General features: G+C 52.6%; 1 protein-coding gene across 1 annotated transcript; it reads right to left on the bottom strand.

Annotated features, from left to right (window-relative positions):
• Window positions 1-21,633: 21,633 nt before the first annotated feature.
• On the bottom strand, window positions 21,634-23,782 carry UCRPA7_788 (putative chy zinc finger domain-containing protein; the record flags this gene model as incomplete). Its single annotated transcript, XM_007913381.1, has 2 exons — window positions 21,634-22,195; window positions 22,269-23,782. 2 exons carry the CDS (start codon window positions 23,780-23,782, stop codon window positions 21,634-21,636), a joined length of 2,076 nt encoding a protein of 691 aa, XP_007911572.1.
• Between the last annotated feature and the right edge of the window lie 349 nt (window positions 23,783-24,131).

Raw genomic sequence — 24,131 nt, 5'->3', positions numbered from 1 at the left:
CATGAATCCGCCTACAGCGCATCTCGTTCTCGCGGTGCTGCGACAAGCCATATCAAATCAAGTTCATCGGGGGCAGATGATCACGAGCAAGCTCGCTTCCCCAGACTCAGCGCCGTTCCTTGTACCCGTACCAAGGAACAATCATCGTGCTTCTATGTATTTTTAATTGATTGCTATTTGCAGTCGCAAATTGGGGTTGGCATCTCGACTTGTCACAGTCTGCTGCGCGTTTCTTCACCTCTCATTGCGCAGACTACGCTGCAATTTCGCACCAATTGCAGGCCCTGCGACGGTCCTGGAGACCTCAAATTGCGTGTGAAATCGAGGTCAATTCGTCGGTCAGGAATGCCTCTGGTCGAATCGACCGGCGGCAACATGTGCTTTGCTGACTCGCTGGGATGTGACATGCGTTGACTGGCTGGAACGCTGGCCGGGAGGCCTGGGGCCTTCGCCCCAAGTTTGCACCTCGTGACGAGAAACTCGTTAGTCCAGCACGTCCCGTTTGCCGCGGGCAGCCCAGCTCGCAACAATAGCGAACGTGATATTGCCGACTATTATCTCTCAGCCGACGATCAATTTGGCTCTGTCCTCATGCTCAGCATCGTTTGCCCACGCCATTGACATTGCTCGACAGGCGACACGGGACCTAAAGCAGCCTAGGCAGCCACATGCACGTCCTTGTTATCGATGTTTCCTCCATCTTCAATGGACGAGCGCGCTGTCCCTGGAGCACCTCTCAATACCAATCTCTAGACAAACTATGACAGTAACATACACTTCCCCATATTTACAGAATGACTGATAACGCCTCTCGCCTAAGTATGGGGGGTCGAGGTCAGGTGTGCTGTGAACGGCAGCAGAAACCTACGCGTTCCCAAAATCGTGGGGGCCAACAATTGTAGCCTCCCTGTTCAAGGGGCTTGAAACGTTGCACGTCTTTCCCCTCCTTTGCCTCACGTCCAGAGGAGATGTCACTATTGACCAGCAACACAATACTTGAATCCTGAATAGCTATCAGTGTTGCAGTGCTATCAGGTTAGGAGTCAGAAGAGTGTTTGCTTTTCCCTCAAACAGTCCTAGTCAGGCAAACGGGTGAACCGATTCGTCACATTTCACCTCTCTCGGTATGGCTATCTAAGTATAGAGCCCTTGATCTCTATACACGCCAAACTTGAAGTCCTCTGGAACCCCACGCCGAGAGGTGGTGATTACCACCGTTTGCAACAAACGCCTATCCAGCTCGAGCATGGACTGCTACCCATGGCACACGTGCTGCTCAGCCTTCCCAAGAGAGGCTAACGTGGTAGCGTGGCCCCCGCGGCGGGAGTCGCCGGGAGCCATTTGCGGCAGGCCCCTATTACCCCCGTCTCTTCACCTCACTGCGTGCAGCGGGAGGAACCTCGGTGGCTGGCCAGGGAAGGTGTGCCGAAACAACAAACCGAAAGCCATTGCATTTTCGGCCCCGAACGGCGCGCACCCATGATAGACGTAGACGTTATTATTATCTCGTGTCGACAATACATTTCCCGACGTGCATCTGGAGTATCGCAATACTGACCCTTGTTTTCGCAATGGGACCGGGACACCGGAAGTAAATTAGCAAGACCACTTTCATGGGCTTCAGGCGTCACTAGCTTGTCCCAGCAGCATGGGCTGATACTCCAGAGTTTTGCGCTTCCCAAAGAGCTGGTAGGATCGCCATCGCTTCTAGCAGGCCTGGCAATCTCGGGGCATCCAAAAGCAGTAGCAAAAGAAAGTTAGCAGCGGGGAAGGCGGATAGGCAGACTTGTGGCTGACGCCGTACTTGACCCCATGACTATGTCTCGAAGCCACGGACGGTGAACCATAAGCACCGTATTACCATGCCATCCCGCCTTTGCGTCATCTTAGAGACAGAATGACTGAGAGGAGCTATGGTAAATTTGCAGTTCGGTGCTGCTGACCAAATGCTGGCGCTGCAAGCGGTCCTGCATCGCAAACAACTACCTAGGTTCCTAGCTTAGCTGCCAGTGATCCTTCCCTGCGCCGTACCCGTGCCGCAGGCGCAGGAAGTGCAACAGGGCTGCAACGTTCACGATGATACAAGTAGCAGGTTAGGCGTAGATCTTTTAACGCTCTTGTGTCCTAGCCATCGCCAGGGGTGGTTTATCAGTTCCCAGATGCGGGTAAGGAGTGTGGGATCGCGGGAATGGATGTTTGACAGGGGGCAGCGGGGAGCGCTGTGCTGGAAACGGCAGGCGAAGCTGAGACTCTTCGGACAACAAGCGCAAACAGAAGGACAAACAAGCGACACCAGCGAACAACGTTGTGACTGTGCAATTTAATGGGCGCGCCATGCAGTCATCACAAACGCCTTTAACGCCCTTCTCTAATCATATTCTGGCTTCATAAGGGGCAGATGCAAACAAACAGCCACTGGCCAATATCAAGGCGCTGGTGGGACTTCAGCTTTCATGGTCGCAAGATCGTCACCTCACCGTCGGGTTCCTGGGCACAAGGAACCCAGTGGGAAGGCATTCCGCTGGCCGGCGCTGGAAAGCGCAGGAGCACGTATTCGACATGTCGCATTCTCAGACCCCAGACAAACAAATCCCAAAACCATATTGCTGGGACGAAGTTCCGGTGGAGCTGCGTTTTGGGCCAAGCCATTGCAGGGCATGTTTAAATGAGCAGGCGGGCACTACGGGGAGCTATCAGAACTGATAGGTACCCGAATGACAATCCGTGGCCCTGGTGAAGGAGGACATGCCTGATTGGTGGGGCTGATGCGACGGGTTTTCCGGTCCAGAGTCCTGGGACGCTAAAACGCACTCTGAACCCGGGTAATGCGCTTTCCTGGAACGGTTAATCTATCCAGCAGGAAGGAGATGGAGGGCAGGAACACGAGACGAGGGTATTGCGACTCATCACAATGATCATCTCGTCGCTTCCTTCGTGAGCCCATTTCTTTGCGCGGAAATAGCGACAAGAGAATAAAAGAAAGCACGCGAGAAGAGGGAATATGATTAATAACGCAGTCGTCTCGGTCTACAACGTGATCATTATCCCCCACTAATGCTGTCGGCCAGAAAGCCACCGCCGCCACGTTTTGTGCCGTTGAGGGCGAATGGCTTTCAACGGCACCGTGGTTGCCAAACCACGAGTGTAGAGAAATGCCTCTGACAGAGGCGAGGGCCTTGTACTACCTGGCAGCAGCAAGTCAGGTGGTGACCAGAAAGGGAAGGCACGAGCCACTCGGGCGCAATTGGCCAATGACGACGTGCACCAGACCACATGGCTGCCCCCAACACCCCCCACGCACCCCCTCTGGCCCCCCTGCTCGACGGGAGCCCTTGTAACCACACCACACCTCCTGCAAATGGCCCTTGCGCAAAATAATCAGTAAGTCAATTCAATTGTGGCAGCTGGACACCACCCCCCGGACAGAGCAACAGGTAGTCCGGCGCTCCTCCGGTTCGGTATCGCCCTCCTATCGCTTCATCTCTGACCTTATCTCATTGCAGACCTCGGCCGAGCTGCTCGCTGACCGGTTGTTGCTGCCCAGTGCAGGGCCCAGCTTCTTCACGGGCTTCTGGAAGCATCGTCAAGACACCGAAGCACACCCTTTCAGGCAGCTCGGTCATGCAATGCCGGCATTTCTGAATTAACAGTGCATGGGGGGGGGGGGGGGGGTTTAAATTAACATGCACGGCGGCGAGGAGCAAGCAGCCAGTTCACAGTAGCAGAGCAGAAATATTGGGCACCTGCAGGAAGAAAGAATAACAAATGCATGCGACTCTGGGGTTTCGTTGCGTGCGTCAGGTTGCCCTATGTGATTGTGACGAGGCACTGTGAAGGAGAGCAGACAGCCAACAGGTGCAGCTTCCGCAGATTTCATCACCTGAAGGGAAACGTAATGCATTATTTTTGGCCCACGGCGCACGCACCGAGGTGACAGAAGCATCCCGACGAGATCTCGCTTCCTCCCCCCTACCCTGCTGCCTTTTGAGTATCCGGGCTTTGCTTTAACTTCTCATCACGGATCTGGCATTCCCAGGGATCTGTCTGGGGGGGGCCGAGGCGCATCTTGTCATTTGTGATGGGGCTTACCGGAAGCCTTCCCCGTGGCACTAGCAGGCGAGAAGGGGGGTGTTGGGAACTTGCGTGGGCAGGCCGGGGTTTGGTTGGTGGTGGGGTCGGATACTGAGAGCAGCATCCCCAGCTGCCGCCCGTCAGTCACATCATCTAATAATCCCATTTATTTGCTCTTGCATTGAATGGTTTAGTCATGTGTAACCTGAGGAACGCAGGTACATTCTCTCGACTTTGAGAGGTCCAGCAAGGACTGGGCCACCTTGAGCTCAGGTGAGCTCTTTTCCGGGGAACGGGAAGAGAACAAAATATGCAACATATCATTATTCACTTTTCGTGGGATTTCTTTTTCTGCAAAGACGGAGGACCACTTGAGCGTCGGTCTCGCTACCATGGCCTTGAAACTACAGCTACGGGCTCGATGGGCCCAGAACGATTGGATGTTAGGCCCCAAAGACCACCACCGAAGGATTGTCTAGCGAGACTTACACATCAGGCACGCTGCAACTAAGTTAGAATCTCAAGCCCAAGATCGGCTGTCTCGAGACCTCGAAACCACCGACGCAGCTGTGCCGTGATGCAGTCTCAAATTAAGCATCAGGCAAGAAGGAAGCTGCAAATACCTGCATTTCTTGTCTTGCCAAGTTCGAACGAATCTGTACCTTGCAGCTCGCCAATCTCTCGCGTATCATACTTGCATTCAAATGCTGGGCTTGGGGCTCACGATGCTCTAAATCTCGCCGGCATGCGGGCGGTCTCACCTGCGCTGAGCGCTACAATGCAAGTCTGCGACTTTCGCCCTGGGTCGCAGCCTCACCGCTCGCTTAATGGGACGGCGCCCCCAGAAAGGGCGGACGTCGGATCTGATGAACCTGATTTGCCTGAGTCGCGAGGCGGCCAAAATGTGAGATATCACAATCGGCTGCTTGTTCTTGCTTCACCACCTGCGTCATAGCAAGTTCCCGATTGTAATGAATGCATACTTGATGAGGATCGACCAGCCCCGCGATGTCTATTAACAGACTGCATGAAACGAGGCGCCAAAGGTGAATTATTGATCTATGTGTTTGCTCCGGTATACAGCATGGTCAAAGCACTCTGTTTTGTCCCTCTGTTCTGTTGGTTGTAGAAGGCGGCGAGGCTGTGTTTGGGTTGAAGCAAGAAGACTGCAGACAGCCGCAGGGCAGGGCTCGGCCCGCAAACGTCTTCAAGAGATAACACGGACCGCTCCCAAACAACAGGGCCGTTTGGGGAGGGGGAGATGTTCGCCTCGCTACATCTGTCTGTTTCGGTCCCCTTCAGAGGAGGTGACTCGCCTCGTCGCAAGAAGCAATGCAGAACGCAAGGGATACATCATATTCACCTTGGGCAATGTGGCCACATTGTTTGCTGGTCAGTGCTAAGTTAACGGCCGAAGACATTGCCATACCGGTGTTTCGCCGTCGTGTCTCAAAGCGGCCAACAACATCGCAGATTAGCGAGCCAGTTTGTCCCAGATCTGGACGAGTTTCCTAAGCCGCTCTCCGCAGTCTCATCTTGCACCATTCGAGGGTCCAAAGCCGCGTGTACAACCTAAAGAGACATCGGTCACAGTCTCAGAGAATGGAAATAATATTTCCGTTTAATCAATTTTCTTTTTAAGCCCCTTCCGCGAGGGGACATGTTGCTGGAATCCCACCATCGCTAGAAGCCAGATTGCTTGCTATGGGGCCCCGCAGCGCTTGGGTTATCCAGATGCGATTCCAATACCGCCCGTCGCCCGCTAAGTCACTGAACAACGTGGCACTTTTGAGCTTATTAAAAAGTAGTTCGGACAAACTAGCGGAAATAGTCACTATACAGTAGTTCTTCTCCGCCGGCTGGGAGGAAACTGGGAGGAGGAGCTCGCTTGAACGGAGTGCATCTTGGACTCGAACTAAGAGGAGCCACGGGCAGCGCTCAAATTGATGTCCTGCTACTCGAGGGCTCCGGTTGCCCTGCAGGCTCCAAACGAGGAGGGGAAGACCCTGATCGTCGTATTGCAGCCGTTGGCACCTCTGACCTTTCATCAGTACTGCCGTCCGATAGACCCAGCGACCTGGGAATTACTGGACTGCGGCGCTAAGAGCTGCTAGTGCTGAGCACTAATTTACAGGAGCTTGGGGCTTCCAGCCATCTGAAAGCCGCCGGATATTCTGTCGTGGCGGAAGAAGTCTGGACAGCGGGCACCGTCCAAAGAATGCTCTACCGACCTGAAAGGTGAATCCTCAGAAACCTAAGCGCCAAGTTGGCCCTCGCTTGGAACTCGTCCGAGGCCCGAATACGCTGGCTGTCACTTCTTTGCCACTGAGCGGGCAGTGCCAGGTGAAGTGTCGGTCCGAGAGTAGCTGAGAGGCCAGACCACCAAGACCACCATCCCTCCGGGAGAATCTCTGGAGAAACTGGGACCGTCGGATGATACTAAAGTTTTGCTTGAGGTTGTGCAGCACGATTCAGATCAGCCAGTGTAGGACCGAATGTCTGCCTACGACTGCTATGGTCGAGAACCATCCGACGGTATCCCTCTTCCGCCATCATCACCACCACCAGTATTCTCATCTCAACGTGGGAAATTCCCCATGAGGTATATGCGACAGAAGGTGCGCGATATTCTGCCTGGCGCAATGTTGGGCATGGACAGCCCCTCATTCATTTCCCGGATTTCTTTCGTCGCGTGGGGCCGTTAGTCGGAGAGTCTCCGACAGTCCTCCGCATGATCAAAGCTCCAGGTCGTCAGGGTCCAATAAGCTTCCCCGTGGATGGCTGGACCCTGAATCCCATGGCTTTGGGGAGCCAGAGCCTTGGTTCTCCCAGAAACTCCATGGACGACAGTCCTCCGGCGCTTGGTGTTTCCTAGCTCTCACTAGCCAGCCCTGAGAACAAAGTAGTCCCGAGGTTTAACCAAGTCGTCGTTAAGGTAGAGCCTAATTCCTGCTAGTTGATGTTCACGGGACCTTGGACCCTGGCGAGGAAAAGCACCACAAGCCGGGAATAACTCTCCTCGATTGCATTCAAACATTTGTCCCAACGACTCAAGGGATATACTGTGATAGGTGCGGAGGGGAGGCAGGCAAAATGGTTTGACTCGAACAATCCTTACGATCCAGGGCGTCATGTATTTTGTCGGCCATCTCAAATGACGGTGTGAGACACCCATCTCAATGGAAGCAGCGCAATGCTGGACAAATGTCCGGAGGATTCCCCGACTCGGTATTTCCCCGTGTACTCCCCGCATGTGAGGGCATGAACCTTGGCCCTACAGTCTACCTAGCAGCTGGCTTCACCAGGCTATCGGCTACGCTTAGACGCCGTCGGCAACGCTTGAAGAGGCACCGCCGGCGAGGCAACCCGACTTCGTCCATTCATTAGAAAAGCGACACTCCCCGATTGGTCACCGAACGACCTTCATCGCTTCGCAAGAACACAAGCGTCTCCACTCTACCGAGGGTTTCCCTTTCTGGCAGTCATAGACCGAACACCCGGTTCTAGTTCTAGATCACAAGCGTTTGTTTGAATTCGAGGGGATCCCACAGGCTATGGCTACTAAGCAGTCAACTTGTCATCAGCACTCCGCGACTTGACGCTCTTCCCCGCTCTCTTGTGACAAGCCTCGAGGAGACCCTTTGCGCAGGTGAAGATGATGCTCCCGGCTGTCCTCGGCGGCGCTTCGAAAAAGCTTCGGGCGTGCGAGTAGTGACTCAACAACTTCCCCACACACTACCCCAGATGAACACAGTACTTTGCTCGTGAAGCCATCAGGAGAATCGGGATTTCGGTATAGGCCTGTTCTCGTACATGGTACACGTCTTCTCCTCGGCGAAAGTAGTCAGCGTTTATCCGTAGACTCTAAGATAAATTCAATAAAATACAATACGAGCTACAATTGTATTTCCGATCTGAATATCCGGTCCACATTCAGCTGTCAAGAGTCATGTAACTCCCCCAGATATTCTCCAGAGACCCTTTTATTGCAGAGCCGGATGCGATTCCGCACGGCAGTTCCTCCCACAGTCTTCGAGGTTATGATAGTTATTCCCCGCGTTCGCAAAGGCCTAGCCGGGGCCTTGTAACCGCATAGCCGGATTTCTTCGCTGTGATGGCCTCGCTATGTCTCATAGCGACACGAAGGACGAGTCACCATCCATCATCCTTCCACGCGGCATGCATTCCCTCGTAAAATTGTCGCCGTACCGTCGTAATAGAGGAAGCAGAGGGAACGCGGACTTGCGCTGTGATCTTCAACGCAGCAAGCAGTCATTGGGGGCTGAGCCAACTGCAGCCTTTCAGCTCTGCATATCACGGTACTCGAGCAGACGGTGGTTGTGTCCAATGTGAAGCCGGCCCCTGCAAGTACAATAGCCGCTGCAGGTGATCATGAGGTCGACTCCTCAGCCCTGCCAGCATGCGCCCAAAATATCCCGTTTCCCGCCGTGCGCCCTGTCTCAGCGCTTACGCTGCTGTTGCCCTCCTGTAACAGCGCTGCGAGATCTGCCTTGGCGGCAAGTCTTTGGCGTCGTGCAAGTGGCTCCCATTTTGGGCACTGTCGAGTTCCCTGAAAAAGGGTGTTGTCATCGTCATCGAAGGCACAGTCGGCAATTGTCACCTCTACAATTATGGCATCCTGTGATGATTGATACTCCTGTAACTTGCTTACAAGTCGGCACTATTGTTGTCTGCCGAGTGATGTGTTGTCCAACGGCGCCTCCAAGGGGTTTCCTTCCCATCTGTCCGTCCTGAGGGTGTGGTGCTTGAGACACTTGCCAGCGCAATCCCCTAGCAAAGATATGCGCCCTGAAGATCGTGAACATTGTGGGCATCGTTCTGTCACTGGATTTCTCGTCACTTGACTGCAACCTCCCGTTGTAGCATAGACTATTTGCGTTCCATCATCGTTCGATGCACGTAGGCATGAGGCATCGCTCAGGAGGAACCTTGCAGCAAGATTATGACAATTTGACATCGTCGGAGTGACTGTTTGCAGATCTCGGACCGATCATGAGGCAGTCCCTCTTTGCTGTCCGGGTCTTTGTCCTGGATCTCAAGTGCGGGCAATGAGCTCATCATGTCAGCCCCCAAGCCTGTCCATTTGCTATGCGAAAGTCATGTGTGTCAATGGATTTTTCACCTGGCCGCTGGTTTTGGCCTCTGCCATATGCACGCAGTGACAAGGCACAAAGGAAAGGTCGAAATGTTGGTGACAGAGCAGCATTCCAGATACTGTACATTGCGTAAGAAACCTGTTCAAGTGACCGATCCTGCCGTGTTGTCTTGCACCGCGGCGCTGACCTGGCAAGCGGTGCCAATCATGAAATTTGACCTGTTACCAACACAACAACAGCTGGTTTCGTTCCCACTGATCCAACGAGAGCCCAGCGCAGACTCCCGTCTGACTCTCCACTGTTTCTAAGAAGTGTATTTACAACGAGATTTAGAGATCTCGTCAGCAGCGGGATGGAGCAAGTATCGAGACTTGAGTCTTTGTATTGAACGAAGTAACCTTGACAACCTACATCTGCCTACTCAAACAGCGACAAGCATCACCTTCCCCAGCTGACAGCAAGTTTTGAGTGGTTGGAAGCACGTCAGGCGACAATGACGAGGCAGAATTTCCACTTGCCCCCATATTCTGGACGGCTGAAGCAATACAACGGTACATCCACAGCACGGGGTAAATGCTTTGGCGGTATGGGGCTTCCCGTCCTGCGTATTGCAAGACGGGAAGGATGCTTTTGATTGTTGCAGGCTACAAATCTCACCTTTTTTTGCCCTCTCTATTCACCTTCACGATGCTGCTGCCACTGGCTACCCCACGTGGCGAGACTTGTAGTGATGTTACACAGGACATATTGTAATATGTGCTCTTCCTTACAATCTTGGGGGGGCGACAGTAAGATTGCAACTCTCTTGCCTTTCGAACGGCCCGACTCCCTTCTCTCGTCTTCCACCAAGGAGGTACTCTCGTCAAGGATACAGGGGCGAACGACATGTCATTCTCATCAATGTCGGTCTCGACGCGGCGGGAGGTTCGCGGATGTTGCCAAGAATGCGACTCATATCGATAAGCCCACAGGCAATGGCCAATTCTCCCTCGCCTCGACGGCTTGATCACGTTGCCAGCAGGTTTCACCACAGCTGAATGCCAGCAACTCTACAATTCAGCCACTGTAGTCAGTGGCATTTCTGTGGCTGGAAAGACTCGTGTTGGTTTAACGACGAGTCAAGATATATCCCTTAATGAGCCGACTGTGATGAATTGGATTTCTATTCAGAACGGATGCCTTTCATTCAGTCATAAGTCTATCCATTGCAATATACACCGGATGAGGAGGGGAGACAGCGGGAGGAAGCGTCTCGCGTGAGATCGCATTCCCCGAGTTGCAGTCATGTTACGGCGACCTGGGAAAGGAAGCAGTTGTGACAACCCGCGATCCCCTGAAATGCAGTTGTCCGAAGGGACGTTGCTTCCGCGGTCTCTCCAAAATTCGTCTATTATTTATTCATTTGGTTTAGATTCTTTCTTTTTATTCTTTAATGCCAATTAATCATTTTAAAATGAGAATTCTTTTCGTAAGAAGGAAGCCTTTCTCAATATAGTATGTGTTACAGTATCAAAGGGGCTGGAGAGTGAGATCATGAACTTCCACCGCTCATCTTCCACATTCTGAACTGCTGACATCCGGCATGGCTCTTCTCCGGATTCAGTTAATAGATTTGCAACGTAGGACACAGCCAGATGTTAGCCAGCCAGCAGATCCATCATCACCACTGCCTGGATGGCATCTACTTCAGCAGGTTGAAGCTGTCATCACGGCCTATGATAGGATGACTGGGATTTGATCTAGTGCTGCAGAGTGAGATGAAGGGCAGGATCATAAACTCGGGGACGATACCCTTCTGCAGTATCTGCTCCTCCTCTGTACTACCAAAGCTGGATGACTCAAGGATTATCAAGGTCAGACTTGTCGCTCGGCATTTGGACACGAAACACAACAGCGGACTCGATCTGTCTCGTCCCCGCAATCATTGGCCCCGGCAGCAAGGAGTACAGTCGGAGCTCCAATCACGGGTATCATGCCCTCTGGAGATGCAAGTTTCCGCTCCGCAAATGGGGGTCGAGATCGATGACCATCTCAAAACAATGACCTCAAGCTCCTTCCCAGTTTGTCCAAGACCGTCGTTGCTCACCAAGACAACAGGCTGCGCGCTGTAGTGTTCGTTCTCATTGTGCCATTTAGAGCAATCGACGCACCCATTGCTAATACCACCGTCCCAGGAGTCTGGGCTGACCGTCACACTGTACGCTCCTGGTCTAGATCACCTCCGCGATCATTGAAAGGGGTTTAAAATTACCCCCGCGGTTGTGCCATACAATATGTGTACGAAAAGCGTCATGTGAAGTGGTTGTACCTGAGTTCTCTTGATCTTGTTTCTGAGCCGCGGCGAATAGTGGCTTCAGATGAGACATCAAGAGTCTGGAAGGCGCCGAAGAACAGCATCCGCCTCGAACTTCCTCGCTGTGAGCGGCTCAACCTTCCTCTCTGGGTGTGGCTCTTTAAATCTAAGGCCCTTCTCGGCGGCGTCGACAGTCGTCAGCTTTTCAGGATCCATCACCGCTATATATCAACCACTTGACCTGCGCCATCGTGGGACAATGCTGGGTCACGGCTGTACTACGAGCGGAGAGGCCAATACCACGAGCCAGGAAGCGATGTTGGGATACACAAGAGTGTTTCAAACCCCTCTCTAAATCATTTGGTAGGTAATTGTTCTCAACCATCGTTCATGACTTGATATCAGAGAAAACCCCCACCAGCCTGCCTTACCACGGACTATCGGATGCGGTCTCACGGTCTCACGATGAGGGAGAGACGATCCGTGCCTGGGATTGGAGCATATCCGGCGAAACTACAGAGACATCTTGGCTGGTGATTGTACGCTGCTAAACATCTTATTTACGGAGTATCTTCTACTTCCCCCGGTTTCAGCACCAACGAGGAGCTGTCATCACTGAGAGAAATCAGCCCCTGCTGTGAGATATCTGGTCTTTGTCTCATATTTCACGTCAGACCAGTTTCTCGGACACTTTCATCTATGTGTACGACAATTGAAAGTTCGTCAGGAGGACACGATATGATATATAAGCAATTAATACACCGTAGGGACCAGGATCTAGGCCGATGCCATGCTTCGCCTACAATGGCCATCTGAGCTGTCCATATTCAAAGAATTTTTGCAAAAGGTCTTCAACATTCCGGACAAGGCCTCTTGACTCCAAGGTGAAACAAGATTATTGAGTTACATATAACATTCTCACCGCTCAGCCTCCGGAGACCAGGGACATATAAGTTTGTACAATCGTGGAGCGCTGGATCATGTCTCCTAATACTCAACCTTGTCTGATAGAATTGATGGAAGAAAGAAAACTGACGTTGCTTGTTGGTAGTTGCCACAGCTCAATGACAAGTTTGAAAAGCCGTCTGAAGTCTCGATTTAGCTATCATGTGATACTGGATTTTCATGGAGGCATGGGGAACTCGGATATTTAGCCAGAGGAGTGCGTCTACGAGACCCGGCTTTCTGGGACATGCGTGTGTCCTGCGTGCCGTGTTCTTATCTGCATTTGCTATTATATTTTATTCATTCTTTTTTCTTTTCTTTTCTTTTCTTTTATTCAATCAATTCCCAGCAATCTCGTTTCTCTTGTACCAAACTTCCTCTCACCGCTACCACCCTGCAAGGGTTTCCTTGGAGCATGTTGGCTAGAAGGCTAGCCCGTGAAAAACCTTAGCTAGGTGACGCGATGCAATGGGATAATGCTCGACACATCAACGCCAAATGTACCGAGTGTGCGGTTCTCGTTGGATACCAGGGTCCAAACCCCCATGTGACTGCTGCAGAACGAGGCGCTCTCGACCCTCCTCCGCTTGGCCGGTTAATGTCGCCGGTTAATATATCAGGCGTGCAGAATGCGTAGCCAACGGCATTCGACAAACGGCACGGCACGGCTGGCGGGAAGGCTTGCTCCTGCCAGCCTGTCAGGCATTTAACCGGAGGCGAGGCAAAGAAGGGGACCCTACCGCCCTCCATCGTCTCGAAGCCTCCCATTCGAGGTGTGGTGTGGTGTGGTATGGTGAGGGTGCTGGCAAACGAAGCAGCCAACTGGACTGCACGCCGGCTGTTGGATCGTTGGGGGCGGCTCGAGGCCGTCGTAGAGCGCGGTTACTCCTGCCCTTTCTCCCCACGAGTTTCGTTTCAACCGCCTCCCGAGGAGACTCTACCCTGCCTAGACCGTCGAATGACTGGTCCCGGACCCTGTACCGGTCTGTGATGCTGCAGAATGTTCCATGGTTCGCAGTGCCTCACAGACTCCTGAAGTGTAGCACTCGTTTCTGCTTTAGGGGATTGCGCGGCCAGAACAGTCTCAGCTCTGTGCCAAAAGGGGTCAAGGAGGCGGTAGCGGACGGGCGGCGGTGAGCAACTGATCGTCCGGCAGGCGGCGAGAAAAGCTGTTGTAATTGAGACATCTGAACTCTCGTACCGTATGCTTCAGACTCTGGTCTGCATCGTTGCATTCTGTCACGGACCATACTTCATGGACCGGCGTGAAATGGACAAAACTGGGGGATCATCTGGGGTAGTGCTTCCCGTCAATTAATTACCCCAGAATTGATCTTTCCTTGGCCATGTCAATCAATAGCTCGGCGGACCGACTTCACACGTGGGTCTCAATGCAGAGTCAGGCCGGGGAACTTTCCATAAAGGAAAGCGTGAGACATTCGACGACGTTGGCACACCATCTTCACCGCCGCCACCGCCATACACCAAGGACCCCTTTTCCACGGGTAGTCTAGCCGCGCCGCCAGCCGCATGCGTGTCTGCTGACGGTTTGGAGGAACCTTCTCTGCCTCACCGGCGGGACTAGACAGCCCAGAGCCCAATATATGGCCCGAAGTCACGAGTAGACTCTGAAACACGGCTGCCCATTAACGCCGACCAGGTGCGTCCATCCGTCGGATTCTCGGCCAGGCGGACGCTGTTTCTGGAAGCTGTGAGCTACCCCTTAAGATCTCCACGATCCATCTAAAGGGATCAGCTTCCTCGCTTAGGATGTATATTGAGGATGTACACTCATGATATCTCGTGACAGTTCCCTGCATTGCAAGGATTCATCGTAGATACGTATAGAATCGTGAGCATAAACCGCATATCCCGTATCTTAGCTCTCCCCTTTTAGAATGGCGGATTCACTTCCTCAGTGATTCAGTCGGTGTTGATGGAAGGGCCTTGTCCGCCAACCGTTACAATAAGAGTGATGGATCGACAGCAAGACCGCAGCCGACTCATTACAGACAGCCAACGGCTCTCCGCGGCAGAACTGCCAAGTCGTAATCGATCTTCAGCCGATAGGCATCATTGCATCGCCTCGTGACTGCCACTCTCTCAAAGACAAACCTCGCTTATGCCGCTACTTATGCGCGGTAGGTGTATTGGCTACTAAGCGACAATCTGGGGGTGTCCTCGGGACAGTCTGCCTGATATAGATTGGGGAGGAAAGGAGCTTGTAATTGATACCTCAAAATGTAGCAACCTCAGAGGAGGCTTGTAGCTTTGTCTACTGAAAGAGTTCTTCATGTCGTTCCTGATACAGAAGTTGCTTTGTGAAGCGATCATTCCTTGGGTCGCATTGATATTGCACGTGTCTCATTCTTTTCAATTATTGAACTCGTGGATCGAGGTCTATGTACATCATATCGACCATAGTCTTAATGCTAACGGGCCGTCGCGGGCGGAAGTTACTTTTTGGGAAACAACGGTCTCAGTGCCGGGACAGTTGCCTCATCACAACTCACTCATAAGTTGCTACTGGCGTTGGTACCTAGGCCTTCTAAGGTCCACTGAGAAATAAGAATATTTGGGACCCGTGCGTGAAGTATTTATTTCTCGTGTGAATACCTCAGTAAGATATGAGTGTAATTAAATGCTACAAGGAAACAAGAGCTGTATGAAACGAGCTCTTACGACCGACTTGATTGATATTTGTCTGGTTGTCCCTTGCACATGCACTTACATATAGACACATGATATAAGTCATAGACCCGCATCACCGGTACGGGAATTCCTTGCTTGCTAAATGTAGACTGAATTTAATTACAAATGCAGACAGAAGGGAAACATGCCTGACTATAACTTGAGTGGATGCATCTTCAATGCCACAAGGCTCCATCGAGGTTCGCGAACTATCACCGACGTTTCAACGAGTCATGAAAACACAGCGATATCCAGTTTCATGGTGTCGACATCCGGATTTTGACAGAGCTGAGCCTCGAGGTGGGCCTTCACTGCCTGACACCAGGGATCCATAGCTGCCCAAGGTGGGTGTTACCCGGAGATGCTGTCTCGGTGTAGCGATCCCAGCAGGGAAACCCAAAGTTTAACTCTACATTATACTCATGGAAGGCATGTCGAGGTTGACTGCCAACCTCGCACCCGGAAAACCAAAAGCGATCCTTGGTCGGTACATGTACCGACGATGGTGTTGCAGGACCCTGTCGATCACGTCCGGTGCCCCAAATCAAGTCATTCACCTACATATCTTACATAACGACATAACTCCGGACAATCAATCCATGGCGGCGTCGTTATTGCCTTTCCACAGCAACAGCGAGCAATGTATCAAAGACTTTACCAGACGGCGTCGCATTGAGCAGGGCCGTGAAATTAGAGCAAGACATGATGAAACCAATTCGGTCGGCACTTTCGCCGCGATGGACGACTTGAGGTATCGAGGCGACCAGTCGCCCGTCGTCCGACCGTCGGGAATTGGCCGACGACTCGCTTCGAGGCGAGCATCCAGCGACCTGTCAAAGCGTCGCTGCTGGGCTTAGCTGAACCCTTAACCGTGATGTCGAGCTCGGCCGAGCTTTTGACGTGCACATCCCTGTAACATGTAGGTATTCCAGGGTGTTAGAAGAAAGCCCGCCCAGCCACCAATATTATTTTCTAGAATAAATAAATGCCTTGATGAACAGGAGGACACTTGCCAGGGGGCAGTATCTCCTGGGGATTCTCCACCCCGGGCGCCTCCGCGGTGGAAACTTTTTGCTACGTTTGGTATCGCCGTTCCTGCAGTTGGAGCTGGATGGAGCCTGCCCCCCTGGCAGCAACGGACAAGACTCCACGAGTCAGCGTTCGTTGCTGACCCATGTTCCCCATGACAAGCACCACATTACCCCTGACCTGGGCGCTTTAGCGCATATTGCCAGAGTCGGCAGTCCTGTGTTTTGGGACAGTTTCTCTCATGTGACTTGTGTTCCTTGTTTGAAGCCCGTATCCATCCATTAACAGGAGATGTACCAAGCTGTGCATCCTGCCCAATCTTGAAAGAACGCGTATGATGAGAGTATGCCTTCCAATGTGTTCATTATGCAGTATAGATAGGCATGGTCAACTCAGCATTATTATGTTAAGTAGCTAATGTCATTTCCAAACTACTTTAGTGACCACGTGTGGAGGTGACGGCCCGAAGGCGGGATAAACTGGACCGAAAGTTTGATGAAGATTAGACTAGACATAAGGTGTCCACAAGAGTGGTCAGGGAATGTTCCAACGAGAAGTCACTGGAACAATGTGAAAAGAAAGAAAACAATTAATTGATTAAATTCATTTATTTCGAATTGATTTATTCTTCGTCCGAAATGCAGCCGCTATTTCTGGCAAGAAACACTGACTGTTTTACCGTCTTCCAGAAAAAGGCCGGGTCCCCAAACTTAAACCCACTCTGTTTAGAATGGGAAAGAGTGAGTGAGGCCCACGACAAACAAGACGCTACAGAAGGGTCTGCCACGTTGCGCCCCTGGCCGCGGAAGCCCTCCCGGTGCAGTCCGGTGCAAGGAACAGGTGCGGTCGGCCAGACTACTTTTGGTGTCGCGCCTCCCAAGAGCGGACCACGACTCCTATCGAGGCAATCTGGGCCGGCCGTAGAGGGGCCGACTTGCCAACGTTATGAGCCCCCTGGCCCCTTAAGCCCATGTCAAAAGAGCTTGTGACGCTTGTGCAGCCTCACTCTTAGGAGATGAGCCTGAGAGCGCTTCTAAAGGCATTGATCAAACGAGAGGCCGACTCTGCGTACCTGCACTGCGTGGATTGCATGCTGCGGCGTTGTGAGTTAACAATGTCTTGGCCATAAATGATGAACTGCACGAGGGAAGAATTAAAACTGTAGAATTGGAGTTCATGTCTCGCTCAAAAGGCAGTGGCTGGTAAGCATTCCCGTGACTTTTAGCATATGCACCGAGCATCCGAAGACTTGGAAGCGACCTGCCACGCTGACAGCGCTTCAAGATAGCTATCACATCGTAAGCGAAAGGAATATGAAGGCTTGCTAACACCATGCAGTTGCTCGTAGTTGTTCGGCAACCTTTATCGGCAAATAAAATATCCAGTTCAGCCTTCAGCGAGCCGGGTAGAGACCCGGTAACGGTCCGGGACCTTGCCCGAGACTCATTTTATGAGCCCCTCGGAGGTGAACACCGTGCCTTGCTGCTGCATTGATTCACAGCCGTTGGAGTTCCGGTGGAGGTAGCTCAGGTGGAGATAAGGATGTTGGTGATATGTCGGGACATTGCAGCCCGTCGTGCACGGTGTTCTATTGTGAGCATCTCTGGAGACTCCTTGTAATGCGTGAGGATCAACATCCTGCCATCCCAATTGTACTCCCAGCCTGGCTTGCCAGTACATCTTGGGCTTCCAAGGGGTCTGGGTAGCGCTTGCAGGTAGCCCGCGAGCTATTCGTTCCCAGTGCCTCGGTCCTGGCCCACCATTCCCGTCTGACAGCACCGACGTGCCAGAATCAAGCTTGGCTTGTGTAGAGCCAGGTAATGAATCCCAAATCCTCATTCCAGAGAAATTTAGGTCGAATGTTAGTCCAGAAGCACAGATGTGAGCTATCAACGTTGAGTGCTCCAAAGCAGTGGTTCCGGGGGCTCATCATCCCAACCAGCATGGCGGGTCAAGAGGCGGAGTGCACACTTTCCCAACTCTGGCGATGGAGGATGACAATCTTAGGGGCGGGAGGCCGTCCCGGGACCGTGGCTCTTTCATGGGTTTGGGGTCAAGGTTTCAAGGGTTGAGAGAAAATGGAAATGAAAAAAAATTAGAATTTAAAGAATTTAATCATTTATTGCGAGAGAATACAATCGAAAGTCGTTAATGAGATTTATTATGATGAGGAGCGTTTGAAGTCGCCCAAACGGTCATGATGCTCAAGGTTGATAGTGGAGAAATCGGGTGAGCTGTGCATGGAGACGTTGATTTGCAGCGCACTACGCTGTACGTCTGTCCCGCCAGGTGCAGCACCATTGCCAATAATTGGTTCCCGTCCACTGGGACGACCAAGGGGAAAGGGGATTCCCTTTGAAGACCACACAGGCATTGCGGAAGCCAGCATCCTAAGGAGACCCACGGGATCACCATTCAGGTTCGGTGAAAAAAGAAAGAGAAGAAGATAAACGGTAAATGAGATGTGGAAGCTTGCTTCCGACGGGGAGATAATATGAGGCTGTCGAGTCTCGAAACTGTCACCGCGTAGTGATCAGTGTTATTGATGCAACCGAATATCAAAATATCTTGAGACCACGGCGAAAATAGGTCAATGTAGAAACAAAGAACGTGCAATCTCGCGAAAAGATTCGAAGGGTATACTCGCACCTGACGATCCTAAGGCTATTGCTAGAATTCGTATAAGCAGACAGACTTGTGGTAAGGTGCACCTGTGATGTCTCAGTCCCAATGTTTAAAGACCACAAGCCTATTGTCAGCGATGACTTATCAATACATGGCATGTGTATTTCCTGATCGAGCAGTCGCAGGCCAAATTTGTCTGTAGACATGCGGTCCTCGAACCGCTTCTCATGACTTACGAATCCTGCAGACGGCACAAGAAACTATGGGGAGTAGACAGAACCTTGGAAGCACTGACGCGACGTTGCTCGTCGCCGTTCGGTCCGTGTGCATCAATGCTCACCGTATGACACGTGTGATATGTAAAGCAAGCATGTATCTATGGGTGGTGGTCCATGCTGAAGAGACACACAACGCGTCCCAGAGTCGTGCAGGTGATGGCTCTCGTCATTTCGCTGCTCTCCCGTCCCCCAGATTCCCCATTCCCTCCAGATTTGTGTGGTGTTCTGCTGTACGTACATATATGCTGACAGGACGGGCTGGCCCGCCGCGAGTTGCAACGAGACGCTCCTCTTGCAGCGTCCAAGCGTCCCGGTGTGAATCCGCAAGGGAACGAGCCGCCAAATCAATGCCGTCAGAAGAAAGGGAAGAAGCGAGGATCGATTAATTCTCCTAACCTGCAGCTTACGCGAGGTCTGATGAGCAGCCCCAGAAAAGAGGACTGGCTGCTGATCAGCTGCTCACGTATGCCCATGAAGTCGCCTGACGGTCACGGCACTATCTGTGTAAATCCTCATTCACTCACTGACCACCGAGTAATTCTGAATTCGAGGTGGGATGACGGTCGATACTGCGCCAGAATCCAGATTCCAAGCTCCCCAGCAGGAGCGTAACGAGGATTGCGGCAGAGCTAGCACCTGCAACCCGATGACGACAGCGCTGATCGCCTGGCCGCCGCTTCTGGGAGCGATTTGCGTGGAGGGCCCCCCTGGGTACCCCCAGCTGAGTCCCCAGGTGACCCCGCCGGGCCAGACACAAGCCTGACAGTCGGGAGGCCACGCGAGGACAGCTTCAGGGCAAGATTGACCTGCCAACGTGGATGTCGAAGTTGGATCTCGATTGACCGGTGATTGTCTCTGTATAGCCCTCTACGATGATGAAAAAGGTCGCGAGTACTAGGGAAACAGAACCACGGAATCTGGCCGAGTAGCAGGGACATCAGGGCCATCGCTCGGTGCATTGTCGCAGTCTTTGTCCCCATTGACGTAAAGCGTAGTAAAGCCAGGCGGACAGACTAGGGCCCTAGCCAGCTCGGTGCAATTTCATGTCGAGCGTTTCGAAGCTGCAAAGGAAGGCTTCGCGAATGGTGGCTTGCAGCTCATCCCGGGGCAGCGGTGAGGTTACGGCCTAGCTCTCCCTCCCTCCCTATCTCCTCGCTTTGGGCTTCCCCCACAGCTCTCCGGCCGGGTGGAACAGGACTGCTTCCCCGGGGGGCTCTTCAGCGTGGCCCCTGCTCACCGTGGCTGACATGGGGGAAGTTGGGAGAGGGCCATCGTCGCGTCCTCATTCGCACGCTCGCTATTCCAGTGCCCCTGGACCGTTGGTGACAAGGGCTCAATAGTGAATGTCTGCGCCGTAGGCTACCTGGTAGACCAGGGCATACTGGCAGGTATTCCAACACAACGGCAGACCGGTCAAAGCAGGTCCCAGGCGATAAACACCCCCCAGACTCCCCTAGCTACCCCATCATCCATCCATCCATCGACCCGGCGGAGAGGGAGCGACGGGGCTGAGGTGCCTCCAAGCGAGCAACACAGTGGATCTCACCGAGAAGGCAGGTGGGAGTGAATGCAAGAGAAGAATCGAGGGGATCGCTCTGACGGAAAAGCGGGCGATTGGTACCGTCCCCGGGGGTGTGAGAACTGAGTGAGTAACTATCGGGTGGTTAATCATTTAATTAAATTATTTCGATTTAATCATTTAATCAGAGACTAGAGTAGAATTAAAGATAAAATCGATTATTGTACTCTTGAAAATCAGAAGAGGTACAGTACCTCACGAATCAATTGCTCCGGGGATCAACATGCCTCGAGAATAGAATTTCTATTCTGGCGTCAATCACAGGCACAGAGTTGTGAGTTAATCGTGGATCGTAGTGTTCGAGTGTGTCTTAGTTTGGAAACAAGAGACGTGACATAATTTTTATGATTGTGCATGACACACCCGCACAGCGCCTATCTACTGCATAAAGTTCAGCACTGCGCGAATGGTAACGCCCTGCTAGGCGCCAGCCCTCTTCCCAGAGCGCTTCGCCTAACTGTCACCGTCCCAGGTGTGTGTGTGGTATTGCGTGTGAGGTGTGCACCCCTTCTGCACTAACAATAACAACACCACTTCACACTCATCACACCCACCACCAGGTAGCTGGCAATGCGACAACATATTTGGAAGCGCGGTGTTGCCGCCGGAAAATGAAGTGCACAGCACTTGTGGCTCTTGACGCAATATCTCGACTTTTTCGAGACGGTTTCGGCAAGTCACTGGGTACATGCGATGTCTACTGTCGATTAGGTTGCGGTAAACACATCACAGCTATCTTGATAGGTCGCGGGATGATGTCATTGCGTTTGGTGATAGACGTCCGCTAGTCGAAGTCGATAGATAGTCTTACAACAACACATGACAGTTGCCGCGCTTAGCTTAGCTGATTTGGTAAGCCCCTTGCTGCATGAATCACGAGGAGACCATCACCGTCCTCATCTCGAGACGTTATCGTGCCCTGAGGAAAGCGTCAAGGTGCTATGCATCCATCCCCTGATGTCTCTTGAGTGGCCCATTCCTGGATAAAGGGGTTCGTTCACATTACTATGGCTTTTTCGTCGCCTCACCGCCGCCCCCTATCCTCCTATACTTCCTCTTATCCTTCCGGCTCATGAGCCCCCTATCTCTCGTTCCGCGTCCGCCCTCCCAGAACCCCTTTCCGCGCTTGCCAATCACAGACCGCCCGCAGAACGTGCAGCTCTCCACGGCGTAGTTCTGCTCGCGCGAGCAGTAGCCGCAGATCATGCGGTTTGCCCACTCGTTGATGTGTTCCTCGGCCGCGTCATGACACTTGTCACACGGGTAGACCTTGCTGCAACACGAGAACCGGAACCAACGGTAGCTTTTCTTGTAGTGAGGACATGCGCCGCGCTCGGGCAGTGGCTCGCCCGCGTGCAGGCCCAGCTTCTCCTGGCGCCGCCGCGGACCAGACGTCGGCGGCAGGGGGAGGCCGGAGCCAGCCGTGTAGGCGAGGAATCTGACGTCTGGGATCTTGAACGTGAAGCGGCTGTGGCACTCGCGGCACACATTTGTAGTCGTCTCGCCGCGGACAGAGACTAGCCCCTGAGACGGCGTAGAGCACTTTGCGCATGTAGGTACGAAGGTGCTGAGGCAAAGAAAGATGTTAGTCACATAGTCTGATGAATGCGTGGTCGAGGTGATCAGGGGTATCCACGAACCTGGGGAGTAGATCTGCGACTGTGCAGCCCGAGACATCAATGAAGCCAGCACGCGTTGAGTTCTGATGTACAAGCTCTGGCCTGAACTTGACGGTGAAAGCAGTCCCGCACTTCCTGCAGCTGCCGTTCTTCTCCGCGCCGTCCTTCAGCCCGCCAACCTCGTTGATTGTCTTACAGCGCTCACATTTGACGCTGAGGCTCATGATCGCTACTTGGAGAAGTTCGATGCCGTGCAGTTCCACTGACGGAAACGATATGGCCGTGCCCCTCTCCACAATTTGAGCAGGTAGTGAAGAGCTCAAGGGCATGGCTTCCAAAGTGGCTGCGCCGCCATCCTCGCTATCGGATGTGCTCAAATCAGAAGATTCCTCGCCATCTGTGTCTGATTCGTGGCCATAGGACCATTCAGGGGGTCTCGGAATAACCTGAACTTGACCTCTTCCTTCCGTGATAGCAGGCTTCTGCGTTGATTGCTCTTCTTGAGTAGTGGGCTCCGAAGCCTTCTCTGTAGCTGCCCGGGCTTGCGTCTCTCGTTGAATGATCGCCTGTGCTTGCTTTGACAGGACGTGGATGTTCTGTGTAAGGTAGTTGATATGGCTCATGAGTGACATATCCTTCTTTTCTGCCGCCTTTGACATGAACAGCTCTTCCACACCTTCAGCCGTCTCAGACTCAACTTCGTTCAGGAGGACGCGTAGGGCCTGTAGGGGATATAGGAGAGGGACGATGAGTTGAAACGACTTGACTGTCTGGAGTCCAGAGGGGAGGTCGGACCGACGTTTCGGTTCAATGGGTAGCGTATAGATGATCCCGTCACTAGACTTGTGATAATGCGGTAGCCGACCCATTCTGGCCTCGAGCTGTCGTGTCTCCTGAGCTCTTCTCTCCTTGGCGGTAGCAATCTGCTCCTTACTGAAGGACTCTTCAGGAACATAACGCCTCCTAGGCTCTACTGGTAGAGCTTGGGCCAGCGTGGCTGGTTCTGGGGCTGGGGTGTCTTGCTCTACGCCCTCGAGATGTCTTGTATCCTTGTAGATTGTCAACTTGACCGTGGAGGCTTCTTGCTCCGAGAGGAGCGCCTCAAGATTCTTGTCCAGTGCATTCGTCAATGATAGCAATGTCGCCCCCTTGCGTTCCTGGACAAGTCTATCCCAGCCCCTTTCCACATTGACGGCAAAGCCCCGTGGAATGTCCTTGTTTTTGACGGACAAGGACGGTAGTTGTGATCCCTTGGGATAACTCTTTGGAACTCTCAGCTCGCATTTCAAGGAATCGAGTTCAAAAGGGAAGTCTGGATCTGAAGGTGATAGGTTGAACACGAGCAAAGTAGTACCGTTCTCTACTGTTGATTCCTTCGGCGAGAAGCGTTTTCTGATTTGTCCGATCTGATATCCTCTCGCATCCTCAGTCTGCGCTTTGGGGACCGGCTTCGGAACTACCCGTGATGGCGCAGCTTCCGACACGGCCTGCCGGCGGCTTGACTGGCCGACCGGTGGCGCCGTGGTAGAGATCATGATGAATCGTGAAGACAAAGACTGGCTGAGCAACTGAGAAATCGATGTGATGAGACAACCAAGGAAATCCGTAAGAAACTGTCTGGTATAATATGGCCCACGTCGATTCGGATACGGATCTCGTGCAGAGAGTCACCACGGCTTGCGATGCGGCTCCTCGACTTCAAGTACCAGAGGCGATTCTGATATCAAAATTCTCGGCCTCGGCCCCGTCCCATGGGTGGCAAGCCAATGCGCTTCCAAATTACCGCTAAACGTCTTTGGGAAGACAAAACGTGACGAGTTTACGAGAAAAGTGATGTTCTGTGACTCAGAGCCTTAGGCCGTTTAGATGATTCAAGTTGAATCA

Source organism: Phaeoacremonium minimum (assembly GCF_000392275.1).
Source record: "Phaeoacremonium minimum UCRPA7 unplaced genomic scaffold PA7_03_scaffold_40, whole genome shotgun sequence".
Taxonomy (NCBI): domain Eukaryota; kingdom Fungi; phylum Ascomycota; class Sordariomycetes; order Togniniales; family Togniniaceae; genus Phaeoacremonium; species Phaeoacremonium minimum.
Note: the sequence above shows the minus strand (reverse complement) of the source record. Positions and strands in the feature narration are given on the sequence as shown.